The following is a 19,203-nucleotide window of genomic DNA, read 5'->3' as shown; positions in this document are numbered from 1 at the left end:
CTGACTCTAATAGCCTTCAGAAAGGCACTGAAACCCTGGTTCTTTCCATAGGCAGTGGGACCAGAGTGATTGGATTTGTTGCCTGGAGGGATTTAAGGTAAATTTGGATACACTCCTATCCCTATCCCTAGTATAAACATACAGTTTGGATTTCCTGCATGAAGTTAACATTCTTTTCCATGTGTATTTGTTGCTTTGTTATCATATTGTTCCAGAGTAATTTATACAATTGCTACATACAGATCCATAGAAATATATAGAAAGAGCAACATGCTTCCTAAAATCTATCCAGATGTGCTAACCTGGGATATAATAATCTATAATAATCTACTTGGTGGTGTGCAGACTTACTTTGCAAATCTTGGGCAAGCCTTGTGGCAAAATATTTATGGGACTATTTTGGTGTGTAAAAATATCTAACACTTTTGATACAAATAGCATAGTTACAGGGCAAAGATAATTATGATGCTATTATAAACTCAGTTTGATTAATGGAACCTTTAGGAGCCTCTATAAAGAATTGTGATGTGGGAAACTCCAAATATGAACTTCACAGAAGATTCAATTTATGACATTTATGAAATTTATTTATCATGGAAGGAAAATAAAAGAGAAAGGTTTTTTTTCTCCCACTGAACCTGCATATAACTTAAAGAGTAAAAGCATGATGATTTTTGGAGTTATCAGGCAATCTCCTTTCTCAGAAAGGTTATTGTTTAGGCAAGAAGTTTAAGAGTGATGAGCTGAAGATTTGTAGATTAGCAATTTCAGGACCATGGACAGTGTTGCAAGTGCTGGTCTAAAGATTTTCTGCTCAAATTCAGGATCCTAGCATTGGTTGTGTTATAGATTAAGATGCAGATTCCTCAACAGTGACTAGTAACAACGGATTGGGTTAAGGGACCTAGTGGGAGCTCCACTTCCACAAGAAGTGTCCCAAATTATATTAAAATGCTAACTGTCTATGGAGCTTCTTAGATGAGAAGTGAAATGTCTTCAAAGAAAAGCAAGAAACTCCGGTTTCTTCTTGAAAAAGTACCTTGGGTTAAAATGCTAACCTTCTTTCCATTTTTTTTTTTACTTTGTCTGGAAAGATATCTACATACTTATATTTAACTGGAAACAGACTAGGCTGTTTTGCTTGCTTGAAAAATTCATAATACAAAATTTAGAACCGAAATTCAGAAACATTCCCCAAATATTTAGCAAATGTCAAATAAAGGTCCAAGTTAGTGGCCCTACATAGGAAATAATCAAAGAGTGGCTCCTTTTCCCTTTTTCTTTCTTCTAGATTGTTGATGATGATGCAAAACTCTGTATTTGAAGGTTCTTTGTTTGGAGCCATGATATTCCATTAACATGTTTCTTCTGATGACATTCAAGTCAGCTTTCTAACCCTAGGTTTGCATGTGAATAAAAGAGAGCAACATTCTATTTCCTTTTTAACCAAAAACCTATTAAGAAAGGAGTACTCATAACTAAAATCATTTCAGCTTTCCTCAGATAAAGTTCCCTTACATATTTAAGCATAAGGTTCTGACTTTTCACAAATGGATGTAAGAATGTCAATATTAACAAGATATGCTTCTATAATTACAATGACTGGCAAGACTGAGGGAAAATGCTTTCAAAGTATCACATTTTAAAATTCCAAATATTTTTCCCCTAGGAAGAATGATGACCTCTAAAGGTTTCCATTGATTAATCCCCTCCAGAGTTTATGAATCTTTCATGTTTTCCTAATTTGGCATGAAAATAATGGCAGTTGTTTCAGCTTGAGAATTTTCCTTAAGGTCAAGACTGTTGTGCTTGAAATTTATATTATGTTGCTGTTGTTGTTATAATTAATCCATCTCATATTACTATTTTATTTCTCTAATTAAGGATTGGACACACATACCAACCAATAAGTCAAATTTTACACATATTTGAATTGCACATATCCTATAAAATTTTTTAGTTGCATTCTAATTGTGTAGTTGTCTTCAACTGCATGTTTTTTAATTGAATTAGCTGCTGCAAGTTTGTAATCCCCATTGTTTTGTTTATTTGAATGGTATCAACAATAAAACAATATACAAGAGATCCTTGAAGAAATAAACCCATTGATAGTAATCATTAGAAGATTAAATAAATTTGGGTTCACATGTGCTCTCAGTCTTTCACCTTTCCTAAAATATTTACCAAGCTTTTAAAAATAACATTAAATACAATAATTGCAATTGAAAAAAACTAATGCAAAAAATGAAAGAACAGAATAGAAATAGTAAAGGAAAAAGTGCAAAAGAAAAAAAGAGGAAAATTAAGAATATAATGAAGAAAAAGAAATATATAAAGAAGCAACTTCCAAGTTTTGTCATAACAAGTATAAACATTTTAGTAACTTTTTATCACTTCTTAATTTACAACCAATGATCTAACCATTCTATGTCTAACTCTTATCTATAAACAAATCCATAAATATTGTCATTTCAGTTCTGATGTGAACAATGATCTATTAAGAATTGCCAGAAAATAACAACTTACCTTTATCAAATAAGCTAACTTTATATTCCTTCTTTGGACTTCTATCTTATTTTTAGTCCATGTAATGTCATAAAGCTAATTTTTTCTTTATTTCTTTTTATTCATTTTCACAAGATTCATACAAGCTTTAACAAATCTCTTTTGTAAATCCAATATAAAAGAATTATCCAGGTCATTCTGTTGGTTTATTAATTGTAATTCCCTTTTGAGTTTTCTAAAACATCAACCAAATTATTTTGTATGTCCAATTAAACATCTTTTTCCATGTCATTCTGGTAGCCCATTATTTCTAGATCCACTTTTGATGGCATCTCTGTCTTGCCAAATAAAGTCATTCCTCTTCTGCCACTTTTTCTAAAATGTTGTTTGGACACAATCTACCCACAATCACTATTGACATTGTTGATATTAACTTCTGATTCCACTTTTCAAAAGTATCCTGCAGTATTTCCAATTGTTATAATATAACATTTCCAAAATGTTATAATACTTTGTCATTCTTAATTAGGTTTATGTATTCTCCTCCTTTGATTAAAAACTTTAGTTCCCTCTAGTGTCCTATTATTGAAATTGTTAGGTCTTAAATGTTTAGAACCAATCTTCTCAGAGGAAGGATTCTTCATAATTAATTTTTTATAACTTACCCATTTAAACTTTTCAAAATCAAAATCTTAATTATCTTTGTGCTGTTTAATTCATTTTAGTAATTAAAGTTTTCTTTCATTAAGGATTGAAGGTAGACTAATCCAGTCCAGTGGTTTTAGATTTGTTGATTCAAGGATCCCTAATAGCTGAAAAGTAGTTAATAGGCAATTTCCTAATATAATTAGTAGAGGAAGTGTGCACACATAGAATTATTTTAAAGGTGCTAACCACAAGATGAGCTATTCCCCTGCAAGATGAACAAGATGGCTATTCCCTTGTCTCCCATTGCTCAAAACCTGCTAAAGATTGTTGTCTTGAAGTCTGCTCAATAGAAGCAATTGTCTGGACCACTTTTGTAAAATCTTCATCCTCTCTATGTCCAGAGATGCTTGAAGAGCAGGTCTTCAGTCCGACTTTCCTTCCTCCTGGGTTTTATTCAGTGTTTTATCCAGAATATTTATTAAACACGCAATCTATTAAATTTTATTAGTGCTTTGATTATTTTTTCTTTTACATTTAATATATAAAATATTATATTTAAATTTTAGTTTTTTTCTGCAATATATTTTGGCTTGTAACATTTTATTTTCTGACAATGGCTTAATTGCTTCTTCTGGGATCATCCACCAGATTTGGGAGATTGAGGGGCAGTAATAATTAATTGTATATATACTATCTTTAATTTCCCAAACAAAATGATGTCATGTTCATGAAAAACCTAAGTCATTTTTATCTTCAAGCCATCAAGAATAGGTAGCACTCACTGAACAGGTTTTCTACTACTTCTGTAGTATTTACTCAGAAGTAGAGCATAGTCCCTTCTACCGTGGTACTAATAACAAGTTTGATAATCCATTTTGTTGCTAGTGCTGTGTTATTTTGGAGCAGGTTTTTATTCTGAATTATTTTAATTATTTTGCTTTAAGATGTTGAACTAATATTAAAACAAGGCTTTGGTTAGTTTACTTTCTCCTAAAGCAAGGCCACTTATATTTTCTTTGGATGAGCAACCCTGTTTATGGCATAAGGAGTTTTGAATAACTTTTTATTTATTTTTATCCAGTGATACTCATAATACTATAGTCTGAGAACCTACCAATTTTTTTAAAAATAATCTACTTTAATGATGATTAAAGATTAAGATTGTCAAAGGGGTATCCATTGTGCTTAGATATCCATTGTTCATATCTATCTGTACTGGAGACTGTTCAGAATAGATATTCAACTTTCTTATAGAGAAAATAAACAGGATAGGATATTGAACGTGGGTCTTCAATGCTTGAAGCTGCAATGGGACTTGCAAAAGATTCGTTTTTTTGATGCAGCATCTTGATTAGTATATTTAGTGCTAAAAAATGTAAGACCATCACAAGTTGTAAAATTAAGACCTGAGTATGAACAGTAATAACAGTTAAGATGGTGTTACCACATTAGTGACTCAATAATCTAAATGTTCTTCGGAGTGTCTCTTTTGGCCTGTTCAAATAGGTGTATGCATATCTAAAGAGATAGATTTGGCTTCAGTGATTCCTATAGGCCAGGGCTGTTAAACTCCCAGTCCATGGGCCAGATGTGTCACGCGCTCGACATGCCCACGCCTGGTTTAGCTAAGGGAAAAAAAGTCCCAATATAGTACGTCACATGATGCTGCTATGTTGATGTGAGTTTGACATCCCTGCTATAGGCTAAACTACTCCAACATTTTCTTTATGAAACGGTCCCTGAAACTGCATCTGGTCCAGAGTGCTTAAACACAAGTCCCTGATTATCGCTCTACTGCAAATGCTTCTCTGCTTGTTGATTGCTGTCTAAGACAAACAAGAATGGTGCCAAATAAAGTTGATCTAGTTTTCCAGCTATTTAGAGAACATGAACTCCCGCTTACATTCTTGGATCATCAGTCAACTATTTTTTGTAGGTACTTTCCACAGATACATTTGACATCAACAATCCATTCCTTTTTATCAACTGTGAAGCATATTATGGAACAAATTGCTATAAGAATCAAAGCAAGCACTATTGCCCCATCTCTCTTTTTGCCATAGTTTAGAACAGGGTCCCCAATGCCTGGTCCGTGGATGGGTATTGGTCCACGGCATGTCAGAAACCGGGTCACACAAACAAGTGAAGCCCCATCTGCAGGATGCAGGCAGCAGCGCACGGAACCGGTCCCTGGTGCCCAAAAGGTTGGGGACCGCTGGTTTAGAAGGGGTTCATAAGTTAATTCTTTCCCTAAAACTTAATAACAAGAAAGGGCATATCACTTTAGATTTGACTATCTTTGTGGAGTCAATATCTCAGGGACCAAAATCTATATTTCCTGCCAAATGTTAGAATTGCCCAGAATTGGATACTAACAATGTGTTTAACAGGATTATGTATGATATCAGGCCCTTTCACTTCTCAACAGTTGATAAATGTGAATTTTACCCTTCAGCTGCTTTAAATTTCCTTTTTTTTTCATTGCTTTTGCTAATTTAGATGCTTCACAACAAACACGTAATGGTTCGTGTAGGAGGAGGATGGGAGACATTTGCAGGATACTTGCTGAAGCATGACCCCTGCCGAATGCTGCAAATATCTCGGGTGGATGGCAAAACCTCTCCCATCCAGAACAAGTCCCCAACCATCAAGGACCTGACTCCAGACAGCTATCTGGTGGTTTCTGCTCATTACAAAACCAAAAAAGAGATTAAGTGAAATTGCCTTCTCATTTCTTTGGGGGACTTGGTATATTTAGACCCACTCTATTCTTCATGTGTAGTCAAATTAGTTGATGCTTTGAAAAGACTTCTGGACTTAACATGCAGACTGGAAATGGCAACCCATTTCATGGATTGTTGAACGGTAGAACTATTTATTTCTAGTACTGTACCTTTTCATAGCAAGTTACTCTTGGTAGGTTAATTACGAAAATCAGATTTTTTTTTAAGACAGACATATTTTTAGCCTAATTATTACTCTATGAATGTACTCGTAGGATGATTAAAAGAATATGGATCATGTTAAAAAAAATGAAATGGGACAAGTTTGATTGAAAAAGCAGTAGGTATGATTCCCAATAATTTGCCACAATGAAGAGTTATATTCAGCTTAGTGGGAAAAAAAACATAGGTGGAGAAATATAATGTAATGGGAAAAACATCTGCCTTAGGCTCTGCAAGCTAACATCATAAAAGACAACGCCAGACAAATATATATTTTGTTCAAAGAAAAACACTCATTTGTCAATTATATCCCATACAACTCCAACCATTGTGGTTTGTAAATCATTATTCATGGGTTAACATTTAACTATGTGAACAGCCAATTTAATTTCCTCAACGAATCAAGGCTGATCACTATGGATTAGCTGTATGTATGAAATTGGTGAGTTTATTCCATGTTTCCAGGCTGATTCCTATAGGGAAAGAAGCTAATCTATACACATATTCATATTAAAAGAATGGGACATTGGGAAAATATAGACTTGCATCAGGCAGACCCATATTCATAAATAATTGCTGGGTCAATATGGTAGCCCATCTAAAACACGAAATTAAAAAGAAATAATAGAAATCCTCTGTAAATGGGTGTCCAATGCTTGTTTTGTTTATTCATATTAGAAAGTACTTTATGCTGATATATACTGTGAGTTTGTCAATTACATCTGTCTCTGGCATGTCTCAAACAATATCAATATTGTTTGAGGCTCTAAAGCAGAATGACAAGCTTCACACCTGCCCATTTGGTCAGTTACCATCCAGGGAGCTGGTTCACTGAAACAACAACTTTCCCTTCATTCAAAATCCAACACTAATCATCATCATCTTCTTTTAATGACCCCATAATCCCATACGGGGTGGAGTCTGGGCAACTGAATGGAGCAACAGGGTATTTACTGGCTGGATGCCCTTCCTGTTGCCAATGTGGAGTTTTGTTCAGCAAATATATTCTCATTGTGCCCAATGAGGAAAAACAACACTAATGACACGGTAAAAACACAACAAAGATTCCCAGAAAGTCAGGATTTGTGCAGTAGGTAGGTCACAAGTTAACACCAGTTAATTTTGGCTACAGGGACAGTTGCAAGAAATAGATAAGAGCACCTTAGTAATATTGATCTTTTAGAACCAAGTAGATATTTTGAAACTATGTACATCTGTGAAAAATTATTGGGAATGCTTTTAAGTGTCCAGTTTCATTCAGGATTGTTTTTCATATTAAACTTCACACACACACACACACACACACAGTATTCAGCTTTGTTCGGGTATTTTCCCACATCATTGTAGTTGTACTTTTAAAGTTGTAGCAACGTTTCGGCAGAATCTCATCTGCCATCATCAGGCTTCTGTATAGTGTTCGTGAGTCAGACGTTCACAGCCGTTTCTGTTTTAAATTTGGTGCTAGCCTATGCTATGCCAGAATGGTTTTTTCTTCATCCTGATTGGTTGGGAGTCTTGGTCTGTGTTTATTGGTCTTGGAGTTTGCTGTGTTTGCTTGATTGGTGTTTCTAATATTAGAAGATAATAGAAACACCAATCAAGCAGAACACAGCAAACTCCAAGACCAATAAACACAGACCAACCAATCAGGATGAAGAAAAAACCATTCTAACACAGCAGTAGGCTAGCACCAAATTTAAAACAGAAACTGCTGTGAAGTCTGACTCACAGATGAACACAATACACAAGCCTGATGATGGCAGATGAGATTCTGACGAAACGTTGCTACAACTTTAAAAGCACAACTATAATGACGTGGGAAAATACCCAAACAAAGCTGACTACCATACATATAGATACTTGCAAAAACTTAAGAAAACACACACACACACACACACACACACACACACATAGACTGTTGACCCTGTTGACCCTCTCTGCTTCTGAATTCCATTATATTTGGACATACTGAAAAGAAATGAAAATAATATGTGCATTCTTTGTAGATAAATAACATGAAGGGGATCACCATACACATCTCTGTGATATATGCAAATGCTGGGATTTGGGTTATACGTTTTGCTAATTTTCCTTGACTATACTTGATAACTTTGTGCCTTGCTAGGGAAAAAAAAGACATCATTGTTCAATAATTATTTGAATGGTGACTGTATAAATGATGTGATTAGCTGAAATCACTGAGTGTATTAGAAATAAAGATACTTTAAAAACACTTCTAAGAAGTCATTTCCCCTCCTAATTTGCATAATAAACCTACTTGAATTTTGCAATCATTTAAAAACTAAGTCTCCAAAATTGGGATTGCTCTATCCATAAGAATAGCCCTGATACAACACAACATTTTAATCACAATTGCTCCCATTCTGAAAAGACCTTGAGTAATGGATAATTCAGCACTGGTGGGAATTCCATTTAATTTTTCATTAGGCTTATTTGAAAAGTTGGTTTTGTTTGTCCAAGATGTTGGGATGGATTTCCCAACACAAAAAGGATATAAAAATATTGATTATGGAAACTGGTCTCCCTTACAATCAAAATAACACTGCACAGCCCAGCAACAAAACAGAAGAGGATGGCCCCACAGCTGCCATGGCAGACCATACCAATCAGATTTCTAACCGCAACTAGGTTTATCTTAAGGTGCTTCCTCTATGCATGATTCCATGTCCATATGTTGGCGTATCACAGAGAACACCACTTTTACATTAGAACAGAGGGAAATTCAACCTGGAAATAAAGTAGAATTTCCTGATGGTAAGAACAATTAACAATGCAACAACTTGCCTTCTGAGTTGTGGGTGCTCCATTGCTGGAGGTTTTCAAGAGAAGATGGGACAACATCATGAAAATGTGCCTGCAATAAATGGTTACATGGGATATCTGTCCTGGGGCCACAAGGCTACTCAGAAGGAATCAATAATAGGCAATGCCCAGGGAACAAAAACCAAAGAATGTACTGTATTTGAATGTACTGCACTTGTAAAGCCAGATGCCTTATCATATTTTAGAGCAGAAGTAGAGAATTATTTATAGGACAGAGGCTGCAATTCAACTTTCCCAACTGGAGAAAGGACCAAGGTGGACCTGACAATATGATGACCTCATCATTGATCTTAAGGTTGGAAATTGACTTTGATCTCACATACACCTTACACCACTTCTGTTTTTTTTTTAACGAAGAACATATGCAACCAAAATTAGTCTTTTCATAAACATTCCATCAGGATGCATCAAGATTGTAAATTAAAAGCTGGAAAGTGTTTGCAGCATATGGCCTTCAAATTGCTCACCCTTATTTTAGAGTAACTGCATAAATCAATTTACTTGCAATCAATAACTAAGTTACACATTTGGTCAAGCACTATTTAAAGATCCTAAAGACCAATGTTCTTTTAATATACTAGGAATGTCTACCAAGGAGTGCTATCTATTAAGCATTCATGTTTTCAGGGCAACGTTAGAACCAATTTAGAGTCACTAGTTTGGTGATATATATGTCTTTAATATGCTGAGAATCTACTAGGGAACAAATGGCAGGGGATACCGTAGATAGCACGCTACTCCTATAATACCTTTTGCTTAAATGCTGTGTCTGCAAATTCCCCTTTGGAGGGTGGGTTTTTTAAAAAAAATCAGACCATATATTATGAATTTTATTTTATTTAAATAAATCTTTAAAATGCTATTTGAGCATTAGTTGGTCTTTAAGTCTTCCCACCCACACCAGACCTTAACCCAATTCAAGGCAGTCCCATCACAATGTGGTCATCGTGTGTGGAAAGGTTGCAAATGAGAATTCCCCTTCTTGTTCCAATTTCTAGATGTAAATGACAGAAGGAGATATAGACAAGGGAAAATGGCCATTGTACACAGAATTCCAAGTAAAATCAATTAGCAGCTCATTTAAACTGCTTCTGCTTGTTTGCCTGAGATCTTGGTTTCATGGTCCTAGGTTACGGCAAAGAGTGCTTGGAGGGGGATCATCTACACATTCTCCTAGGCAGCTTATAGAGAGGCCTTTATTGTTTCTCTTTTCACTCCATCCCCTTTCTGGTTTAAGTCAGTTTTATATGTAATTGAAAAATAGTTGTTTTGCATTGACCACTGTGCTATTCAGTGAAGGACAATGAGCCATTGATAATGTCCATCCTCTAGCCAGCAAATGAGAAATTATCTAGAACTGTGTTTCTCAACCTTAACAATCTTCATAAATCTAGTTATCAAAAGTTCTCAAATACAATAAAAATATGGATCCACAAACAACTCTAGTCTCAAAATGGCACTTTAATCATGGTGTGCACCATCTTCCAGAGGGATTTTCTGCATAATAAAAACAATCTAGATGATTCAAAAAGAATTGTTATTGGTAGATTAGCATTACATTAACAAAAGCAGGAAAAGAGTATGGTACAAATGCCCGTTTATCATCAGATTTTAATAGATATTTTATTAATGCAACAACGCTATAATGCACAAAGATCAAAGTAGGCACCAAATGGTTTATTAGCTCAACTAAAGGAAAGCAGTACAGTTAATCAATGAACAAGGTTGTCATAATCCAGTAACTGGAAACAAAGTGAAAAATTTAAAGTAGCACTATTATTTTATAGGAAACTAAAAAAACCTCAGAAATAAACTGGAAAAGGTGCATTAGAGCATAAGAGTTTTAACATACCATCTGCTGACAAATCTTTAAACCTGACACATCAATACTTAGCTCTCCTCTGCAGCTGCCTCATGATGCAGAGAAATGGTGTGGCTGCTTTAAAATGATGCAAACAGCTAATGACACTCAAAGAGCCTTTTGGAATTTTAATGCAAAAGCTTAAGGTATTTTATTGCAATGAAAGTATGAATTCCTGAATTCCCATTAAATTTTTTTTTAAACACTTAATGCTGGATTTACGTGCACAAATGAGAAAGATAAGAGTGTAAGCTGTGAAATATGCAGATTTCAGGGTTTTATTTTAAAAAAGAACTGACTATAATAGATTAGGAAACAACATATTTTATTGAGGTTAATAGAAAATGATTAAGCGATCTATTTAAGCCACATTGATTTACATCACATTTTAAAGGGGAAACGTAATTTATTATTAGCCAAATTCTTACCAAATAGTCATTGTTTTTTCATACTTGTCTAGGATGGAAAGGGAAAGAATCACAAAAAAAATAATTAATTTGCACATTTTATTCTCTCAGACATATCTCTACATATACAACACTTGTCATTACTTTTAAATATATTTCTAAAGCATTTTTTCAAAAAAACTCAATATTTGTAATACTGGGAATAAGAAGCAATTATCTTTATTTCTGATACAAAGCAAGATAAACTGCACCTTCATTTCTCTCATAAAAGTTGACACTACTCCTTGCTTAAAATTCAAGATGTGTGAACATTTCCTATATTAGTTTAGAAGTTCAACAAATGTACTGTTTCTTTTTACGTCACTTCCAGATAAGCTGCAAAGGTCACATAATATATTTATATTTACTCCAGTATTGTTAATATCTCGAACCAGTTTTTAAGAATTAAGTAATTTTTATAAGAAATTTCATCACAAAGAAGTAGGATCATACAGCTGTCTTTTCATGAGTTTTTCTTCCAAACTGCATACTCAAGTGGTAAAGCAGAACACCTGTAGGTATTCTTTCACTTGTCATTTAAAAAAAATAGAGTCCAGTATTTCGGCCTGTATTTTTGTAAACCCTACACATAGGCATAACGTGTAAACTTAAGACACAAGGATAGGGATTTTTCACCTCATGGCAATGCAGCAGTTAAATGTGTAACCAGCAGAAGGCACTAAAGCTTTGATTCTAAATTTCTTACTCTTAAAACAAGCCTGTTTGTTTCAGTCATTTAATCCATTGTGAGGGATTCAAGGATTGTGGACTAGATTGAACTGAATCACACAAGTATAACATGGGGTGAGATGGAAACAAGTTTAACAAAGGGCACTTTAGAAAACCGAATTGTTCCCCATGATCACAAAGGAATGAAAATGGCATCTGTTTACATAAGTAACTCCCATAATTCACCCCTCCAGTACATTTAGACATGCAACGTTATACACTATGGCAACACAAACAGGAAGTGATTGGTTTGGGGCACCTTTGCTGGGTATTGTGAAGTGTTGTTTCATCCTTAGTGCACGTATGTCAGCTACCCAGCTACAATGGCAAAATACTGCTGCATCTTCAATTAAACGTCAAACAATTAACAAGTTTAATTCATCTGCAGCAACTGGCAAGTTATTGGCAGGACAAAGCTTCACCCTTCTTCATTCTGAAGCAGTTCAGTATTTTATCCAACCTGCCACTAAAAGCAAAAACACAGAAATTAATATTAGCTACTTTTTACACGTAAGGCCATTATTCAATTTCTCACCTGCGAGCATAACCTTGTTTTATTCCAATCCCCATCCCACCTTTCCAAACCACTTTCAGATTATGAAAAATCTTCCTTAAATATAGCATTTTGAAGAAGAACAAATATATGTAATAATATATGTAAAGAAAGCAAGTGCATTTTCAGATACAAGGAGAAGTTGTTGTACAAAAGAAGGGAAGATTTATACAGCAATTACAATGATCACATTTAAAATAAAGTCTGCATGAATCCATCACACTTATATCCTGATGTTAGTCTAGCTATTTCAATTTTAAATGGAATTTCTATCCAAAGAAGATGGGAACGCTTCAGAACTGCCCTTCCATCGCCCTGACAGGCTCGCACTCAATGCTGGTGAAAATTCTCAGTCATGCAGGTAGAGTTGTCTGTAAGTTGAGCCATGGCAAATGGACTTTTCTTTTTTGGCTTGAAATGTCTGTTAGTCTGAAGAGGTGACTTGGGTAAGGAGCAAAACGTTTCAAACAAATAAATAAAAAAAGGAATTGCCATAACTCAACTTACAGACATCTCTACCTCGAGGCTCTATCTCAAATCTATACACAAGGAAAAAAAGCAATGATCTTGACAAAAAAATTGATTAAGCCATCATATACTGTGAACATGGGAGCAAATGTGTGAACAGAGCTTAAGGGATCTATCTGTCCAAGCGATTTGTCTGGCTCAAATGCTAAAATTTATCCTAAAGTTTCAATACACAAAGAGACACTCAAAAGATCCATAAGAGTGACTGATATCAACCCAGGTACATTGACACATTTTATGAGATACTGAGAAAAAAAAGTCAGAAGAAAGAGCCTTCCATTAGACTAGCGATATAAGAAATAGGCTGGAAAAGCCTAGCCTTTGATCTTATCCATCCAAATTTGATTCTTCAATTCTTACCCTTAGATTGCCTCTTTCTGGTTCGTGGCTTCCAGATTCAAGACGTTTCTCCATTTCTTCTTGTTTTCGTTTTTTTTGTTCCACAGAAGAGAGATTCTTAATACCACGAGACGCAGCCTTTGGAAAAGAAACAACAGGGGACATTATTACATTACATCCCACTTTTCTACAATCATAATTAAAATAAATTTAGTTCTCTATTCTGTATTCCATATAGAATTCCAACATATCTGTATTAAATTTACATACTTATTTAGAAGAGTGATAACATATAAGTGTAAAAGCATGGATTTCAACAAAAAAAAAATCCTATAAGAAAAAAGGCTTTTGGAAGCGTTTCCCTCACACAAACCCCAGAAACGAGGAGGGCCAGGAAGCATATTTTGAAGCCTCCTTGAGAAGCAATTCTCAATAGGGTTTTTCTTCCCCAACAAATGGCTATTTTATTATTTTTATTTATTCATTAAATGGATGTGCCATCCATTTCACTGATCAGGTGATTCTTATAAAATATGGATGAGAAAATATGCTATAGATATTCTTCCTTTGATAAATGGGATTATTGCTACTTATCGGCAGTCCATCAATCAGTTACAACTGTCTTACGCATGCTATTCCTGTTCACATTCTCTAATGCAGATGTTAAAAAGCAACTGACTGGAATTTGACACCTGCTAAAAAGCAAAGGCAAAACTTGTCATTCCATTGAAGAATTGGAAAAAAAACAACACCCACTGCACTTCCATATTAAAAAAGAAAAACTGAAATTGCCTGTTAGCTGTTGCTTCTGCTTGCAGTTATTTCTTTTCTACAGAATTGAACCTATCTATTCAAGTCTAGCATAGAACAGAAGAGAATGAAGCAGGAACAAACATGTTCTTATTTTAAAAGAAGGGGTCTAGGACTTGTAATCATGGAGAGGATATCCACATTTTCTTTGCCCTATCTAAATCTACAATGTCTGCAAAAGACTAGCTAGTTTTCCCTTTTACTTTGGGGGATAATCCCCATTTGCCACTCATTTTTTAAGCTAACTACAAACTCAGCTGTGATAGTTTTTGTGGAAAAAAATACCCTAAAATACTTTAAATTCACAGAAGAGGCATGAAATACCAGGCAGAAATTAAGATTATTTTTCCGGAATATGTCAGAAATACTCGAAAAAGCTGTCTTAACTTGCATTTATTCCCCCTCCCCATCTTATGCCAAAACTAAATGTGTGATTTTAAAAAAATTCATGATTTTGCTATTATTTTACAGGCTCTCTCCTTTGCTACAAAGATAATTTTTGTAATAATGGTGACGGCAGGGAGGGATTTGCACCAGAAAAATGTATATAGCAGTGTTGAGAGCATCAATTGGAAGACGTCCCACCATAAAGAAATGGATTGGTTCAAGCAAAGAGTCATTTTAAGTATTACCTTTTTGGGCAACATTCAAATACTAACTAGGGCAAAGTTTTTGGGCAGTGTCTTCACTGACGCCTGCACATTTAATCTTGAGATTCTCAACCCCATTCCTTTCCATATGTACTGGGATAATAAATTTGAGCTACTTCTGTTACCTCTTCTTGTGTTTCTTCAAGGACACCATTGATATTTGGATTGTTTTAGACATAAGAGCTTGTTAATCTGCAGGTCTTGCTCTATAAATTACAGCTCCCCTAACACCATTGCAAACATTATCTCACTTCTTACTACAAATATCCATGATCTTACTACTCCTCATTAATAAGCACTGGGTACTTATTTTTTTGAAAGTTAGTTGCAGTGCTGAATTTCAGTATAACCTAAGACAAACTCCACTGTGAATAGAATAATAATGACCAGCTTGCACATTCTTAAGAGATGCTGTTTCCAGGAAAGATCTTTCTAATGTTCACATTCATTATACGAGAAGGTTTTCTTTTAATCTATTGCTCTTCCAAATATCCAATTACCTCCATTTGTCTTTTTTCTGCTGCTTCTGCAAGTTGCTGCCTTCTAATTTCCTGAAGAAAAGATATAAAAATAATTACAAAGGTATTTCACATCACCTATGCAGAGGTAAAAGGCGTAATTTTCTAAGTGTTTGCCAAATATGTTAGAACCTTTCAAAATCCAAGAAATGGGCATTCATTTTTCTAAAATGCCAGTTCTGCTCATTTTATTTAATGTTAACAAAGAGAATTGCCAGAGAGAAATCATGAGTCACCATAAGGAGCCATGTACTTCCACCGCTGGTGGTTCTCTTATCCACATAAAACCAAGCAGAAACATTTCACAGGTCATTAAACTACACATATGAAAGACTAAACGGTGCTTCCAGCTGAATAAGTGAAAAACCCTTTTTGTTAGCGACTTTTAATATTGAGTTTGTTTCTTCTGTTTTGGACCAATCAAAATTCCAGCCAAGTCAGAAATCAAATAAACCAGCTTATCTCATCTTCAATTTTAAGTATGTACCATTGGGAATTAAATTTGCATATAAAAAGGCAGATTTTCTGATAGTATTTATTTTATTAATTTATTAAATTTACATGATGCTCATCTCACTGTTACAATGATTTGGGTGGCTTTCAATATGGATCTTGCAAGAATATTTATCATCTACATTACAATCTTAATGTGGTTGTTCTTGGTAATAGGATATAGGGTTGAATTTTGGTGACTTTCCTTGATAACTTTTGTGTATTGTACATTTAAGAAGAATAATGTGGAAGATTATAAGCATGTTTGGTTGACGAAACTTTCACTCTATCATGGGAAAAAATGTTTTTGGATCCCTTTGAGATATTCCCAGAATGCCTCTGGCCCCCAAATAGCTCCCATAAAATATCTTAGAAGATTCAAATGATGGCTGCAACTCCATATTGTGCAGCTGTGCCTGCCTGCCACAAGAAAGAGGGTTAATGCACAGCATTTTGTGGCAAGGACAGATAAAAGAAGATCACAAATAGCTTTCTAGCAAATTACTGCTTATTTCAGTGAATATATTTATTTATTTATAATTTCAACTTCCACAGCTGGTCTCTTATATACAACTCTGGATGGCTTTCAATGATTAAAAACAATAACATAAAAAATATAGAGGTGGCTACAACAGAGTGGGTAGGGTAGAAGCCAAACAATTATCAACAACATGCAATGTATGCATGTGCCCTGTACATACAGCCCGCCCCCAATGTGGAAAAAGCTGAGACTTTAGGAGTCTGCTGAAGTCAGACAGGGCCAGAATTTTGCAAACTTTGGGATAAATACTATTCTAGAGGGCAGAGGCAGTCAATAAAGATGCAACCTGAAGCTTTCCAATTTAGCTGTAATTTTTCAGATGGGTAGAATAACTTGAGGCAGAAAAATCTTGCAAATATTCAGGCTCCATGCTATGAAGGGCTTTTAATTGGTTGGATCCCATGACAATTCTTTTCTGAATAGGCTGAATAGCTCTTCATACCATTTTGTGAGACAGCCCACAGCATGTTCTCGAACACATGTTGACTCCAAACCTCTAAACTTTTGGATCTTGTGAATTAAAGAAAAACTAGTTAGTCGACTCTTCTGAAATAAGGAAGTTATTGTGTGAGGATCTTTCAGTAAGCTGGAGGTGCATTAACTCTCCTTGAATTCAGATGCCTATCTGGCATCTCCTCAGTTTTTTCAATCAAACCTCCAATGCTATGCACACCAACTATGGAATAAAATCCAATCACAGAAAATGAAGGACTTGCTTTTGTTTGTAGCTTAGGTTTTATTAACTCTCCATCAAAGCCAGCTGCACACACCAGAGTATTCTCATGCCACTCCAAACACTTCATAAAGAATGACATTCCTACCCAGATCATTTCCTTTATAAAGAAATCTGAAAGCTATAACCAAGCAATTATTTGACATTCCCGGGGAATAAATCAAATGTTTTGAAAACAACAGGCTTTTTCCAGCAGGGCTTATGCATCCTACCTTTTATTCTTCCTTTGGTGCTTTTGAAAGATGGCACTGTCATTGTTATATATATTTTTTGTGTTTATGTAGCATAGATCACTGGCACTGCAATTTTGAGACCTTTGGGTACACACTGATCTGGCTCGTCCAGTGTGCAAAGAAAAGATAAGTAAATAATAAAACAGACATGCCTTAACTTGAAAAGAAACAACTGATCCTGAACTGAACCGTTTACTTTGGACCACAAAGCACATAGTGGTTTTTTAATATTACAAGGCGGAACCTGGGAGTAAGTACACTCAACAGGGCTTGGTTTTTGGAGAGACCCTGGAAAAGACCGGACTCTGCTCGTACTTCAAAGCTGTTTTTTTTTTTTTTAAAAAAAACGTAATCTAAGAATTAATAAACAAAGGGGGGCGGGAGAAGCTCGGCGAAGATTTAAAGGCAATTTAGGGATGCTGCCTGAAGGAGGGTTAAAAAAAATCAATCTGAAATTTTTCGGAAGCCGGACGCCGAACGACATCTTGGGATTGCCCAGAGAAGCCAAAAGGGAGAAGGAGAAACCCCCAGCCGTCACGGAACGAGTTTCGGCAGCCCGATCTCGCCCCACTTACTGGGTCCGGCGTCTCCACTACTTGGTCGGCAGCTCCCCCCAGGCAGGGAAGACACAACCCCATCCCGACCCGCCTGGAACACTCTGGGCCAAGCGGCGACTCCAAATGCGAGCCCCGCCCCGCCTTCCTTTGACCAGCGGGCCTCCTCGCAAGCTACCCGCCGCCAGGCTGTTTTCCTGTGCAAACCGCGGACGGCGCCACCTGCCGCTCCGGAGCCAGTGGGAAGGAGGCGGGGAAAACATTGGCACGATCCTGGGAGAGAGCAGAGTCCCGTCTGCATTGGATTCGGCAAGCAGGAGAGGAGGATGGAGCGCAAAACTATCAAAACTTCTGCCGCCGCGGCGTTAGCAGTTGGGCCTGCTGTTGCCTGGGCGTCTCCGTTAGTTGTTTCTCAGGCCACAGCAAATGCATCTCTTTAGCAAAGGCGGCAGGCCGATCCTGCGAGGCTCTCCGGGCTCTGAGTGCAAGGAGGATTGCAATCGTTACCCATAAGTAAAGCTAACTGAAGCCAATATGACTTCTTCCTTCTGATTGGGTTGAATCGTTAAGCTGGTGTGGACCCTCTGGACCCTATGCTGGCTTGCTGGGCGCTGCCCTCATTGCCTGGCACCACTTCAGGTTATTCGTGGAGTCCCCGATACTACTTCCCAGTAAGAAAGACAGTCACCAGTTCCTCTTCCGAAGGGAAGGTGGCAAATTTTGGCAGATGCTGAGATGCTAGTCTTTTTATCTATGTATTCCCAAGGGTATCTTGGCTACTTTATCAAGGAAAGCTCTTTTGAATCAGAGTCTGATTTGCAAGGTGGTAGTGATAAAATAAGATCAGATAACTTTATTGTTGGCCCACATTAAAAATGAAATGCTGTTGCCTGCTCTCAACACCTAACATCAGGGTGATCCTTCCTGACCTTGTGGCTCCTGCTGGAAGAGCAGGCGGCAGCCATGATCAGAGGAATCTTTGCACTAATTCATCTTGTGTTTCAATGGTACCCTTTCCTGGCAGCCATGCTCACGGTTACTCATGCTTTAGTCACCTGGATTGGATGACTTCAGTGTGCTCTAGATGAATACCACCTAGACCATCTGGGAGGTGCAACTTCCAGAATATAAAAAAATATACAAGTTTGGGTGACTCACAGTTTGTCCACATTACACTGTGGTTTTCATGGGTGATGCTGTCATCCCCCATTTGCTTCTGGGTACAATCAAGGTGCTTGTTATCAGCTGTAATACCCTACATGGCACAAGACTAG

The 19,203-nt window shown here is 36.2% G+C and overlaps 2 protein-coding genes and 1 long non-coding RNA gene across 4 annotated transcripts in view; 2 read left to right on the top strand and 1 right to left on the bottom strand.

The window, feature by feature from the left end:
* The window catches only part of GAS2 (growth arrest specific 2), a 148,215-nt gene extending 141,486 nt beyond the window's left edge, over positions 1 to 6,729 (top strand). For both annotated transcript variants that reach the window (XM_026706390.2, XM_087921246.1), the window contains exon 8: positions 5,653 to 6,729. In XM_026706390.2, coding sequence (XP_026562175.1) covers positions 5,653 to 5,871 — 219 coding nt within the window. In that variant the 3' untranslated portion in view covers positions 5,872 to 6,729. The remainder of the gene's footprint in view (positions 1 to 5,652) is intronic.
* Positions 1 to 8,331, top strand: part of LOC148128145 (uncharacterized) — a 230,148-nt gene extending 221,817 nt beyond the window's left edge. The window contains exon 2 of the long non-coding RNA XR_015740929.1: positions 8,013 to 8,331. This is a non-coding gene — a long non-coding RNA (uncharacterized LOC148128145). The remainder of the gene's footprint in view (positions 1 to 8,012) is intronic.
* Positions 8,332 to 11,295: 2,964 nt separating this feature from the next.
* On the bottom strand, positions 11,296 to 18,131 carry SVIP (small VCP interacting protein). The gene is made up of 4 exons (XM_026706379.2): positions 17,951 to 18,131; positions 15,359 to 15,409; positions 13,420 to 13,536; positions 11,296 to 12,444 (listed from the first exon to the last, which is right to left on the bottom strand). The coding sequence occupies exons 1-4, from the start codon at positions 18,011 to 18,013 to the stop codon at positions 12,430 to 12,432; spliced, it is 246 nt and encodes an 81-aa protein (XP_026562164.1). The 5' UTR covers positions 18,014 to 18,131; the 3' UTR covers positions 11,296 to 12,429.
* Between the last annotated feature and the right edge of the window lie 1,072 nt (positions 18,132 to 19,203).

This window comes from Pseudonaja textilis, chromosome 1 (assembly GCF_049901715.1).
Source record: "Pseudonaja textilis isolate UNSWEBS1 chromosome 1, rPseTex1.2, whole genome shotgun sequence".
NCBI lineage: Eukaryota > Metazoa > Chordata > Lepidosauria > Squamata > Elapidae > Pseudonaja > Pseudonaja textilis.
This window is presented reverse-complemented; position numbering and strand designations above follow the sequence as displayed.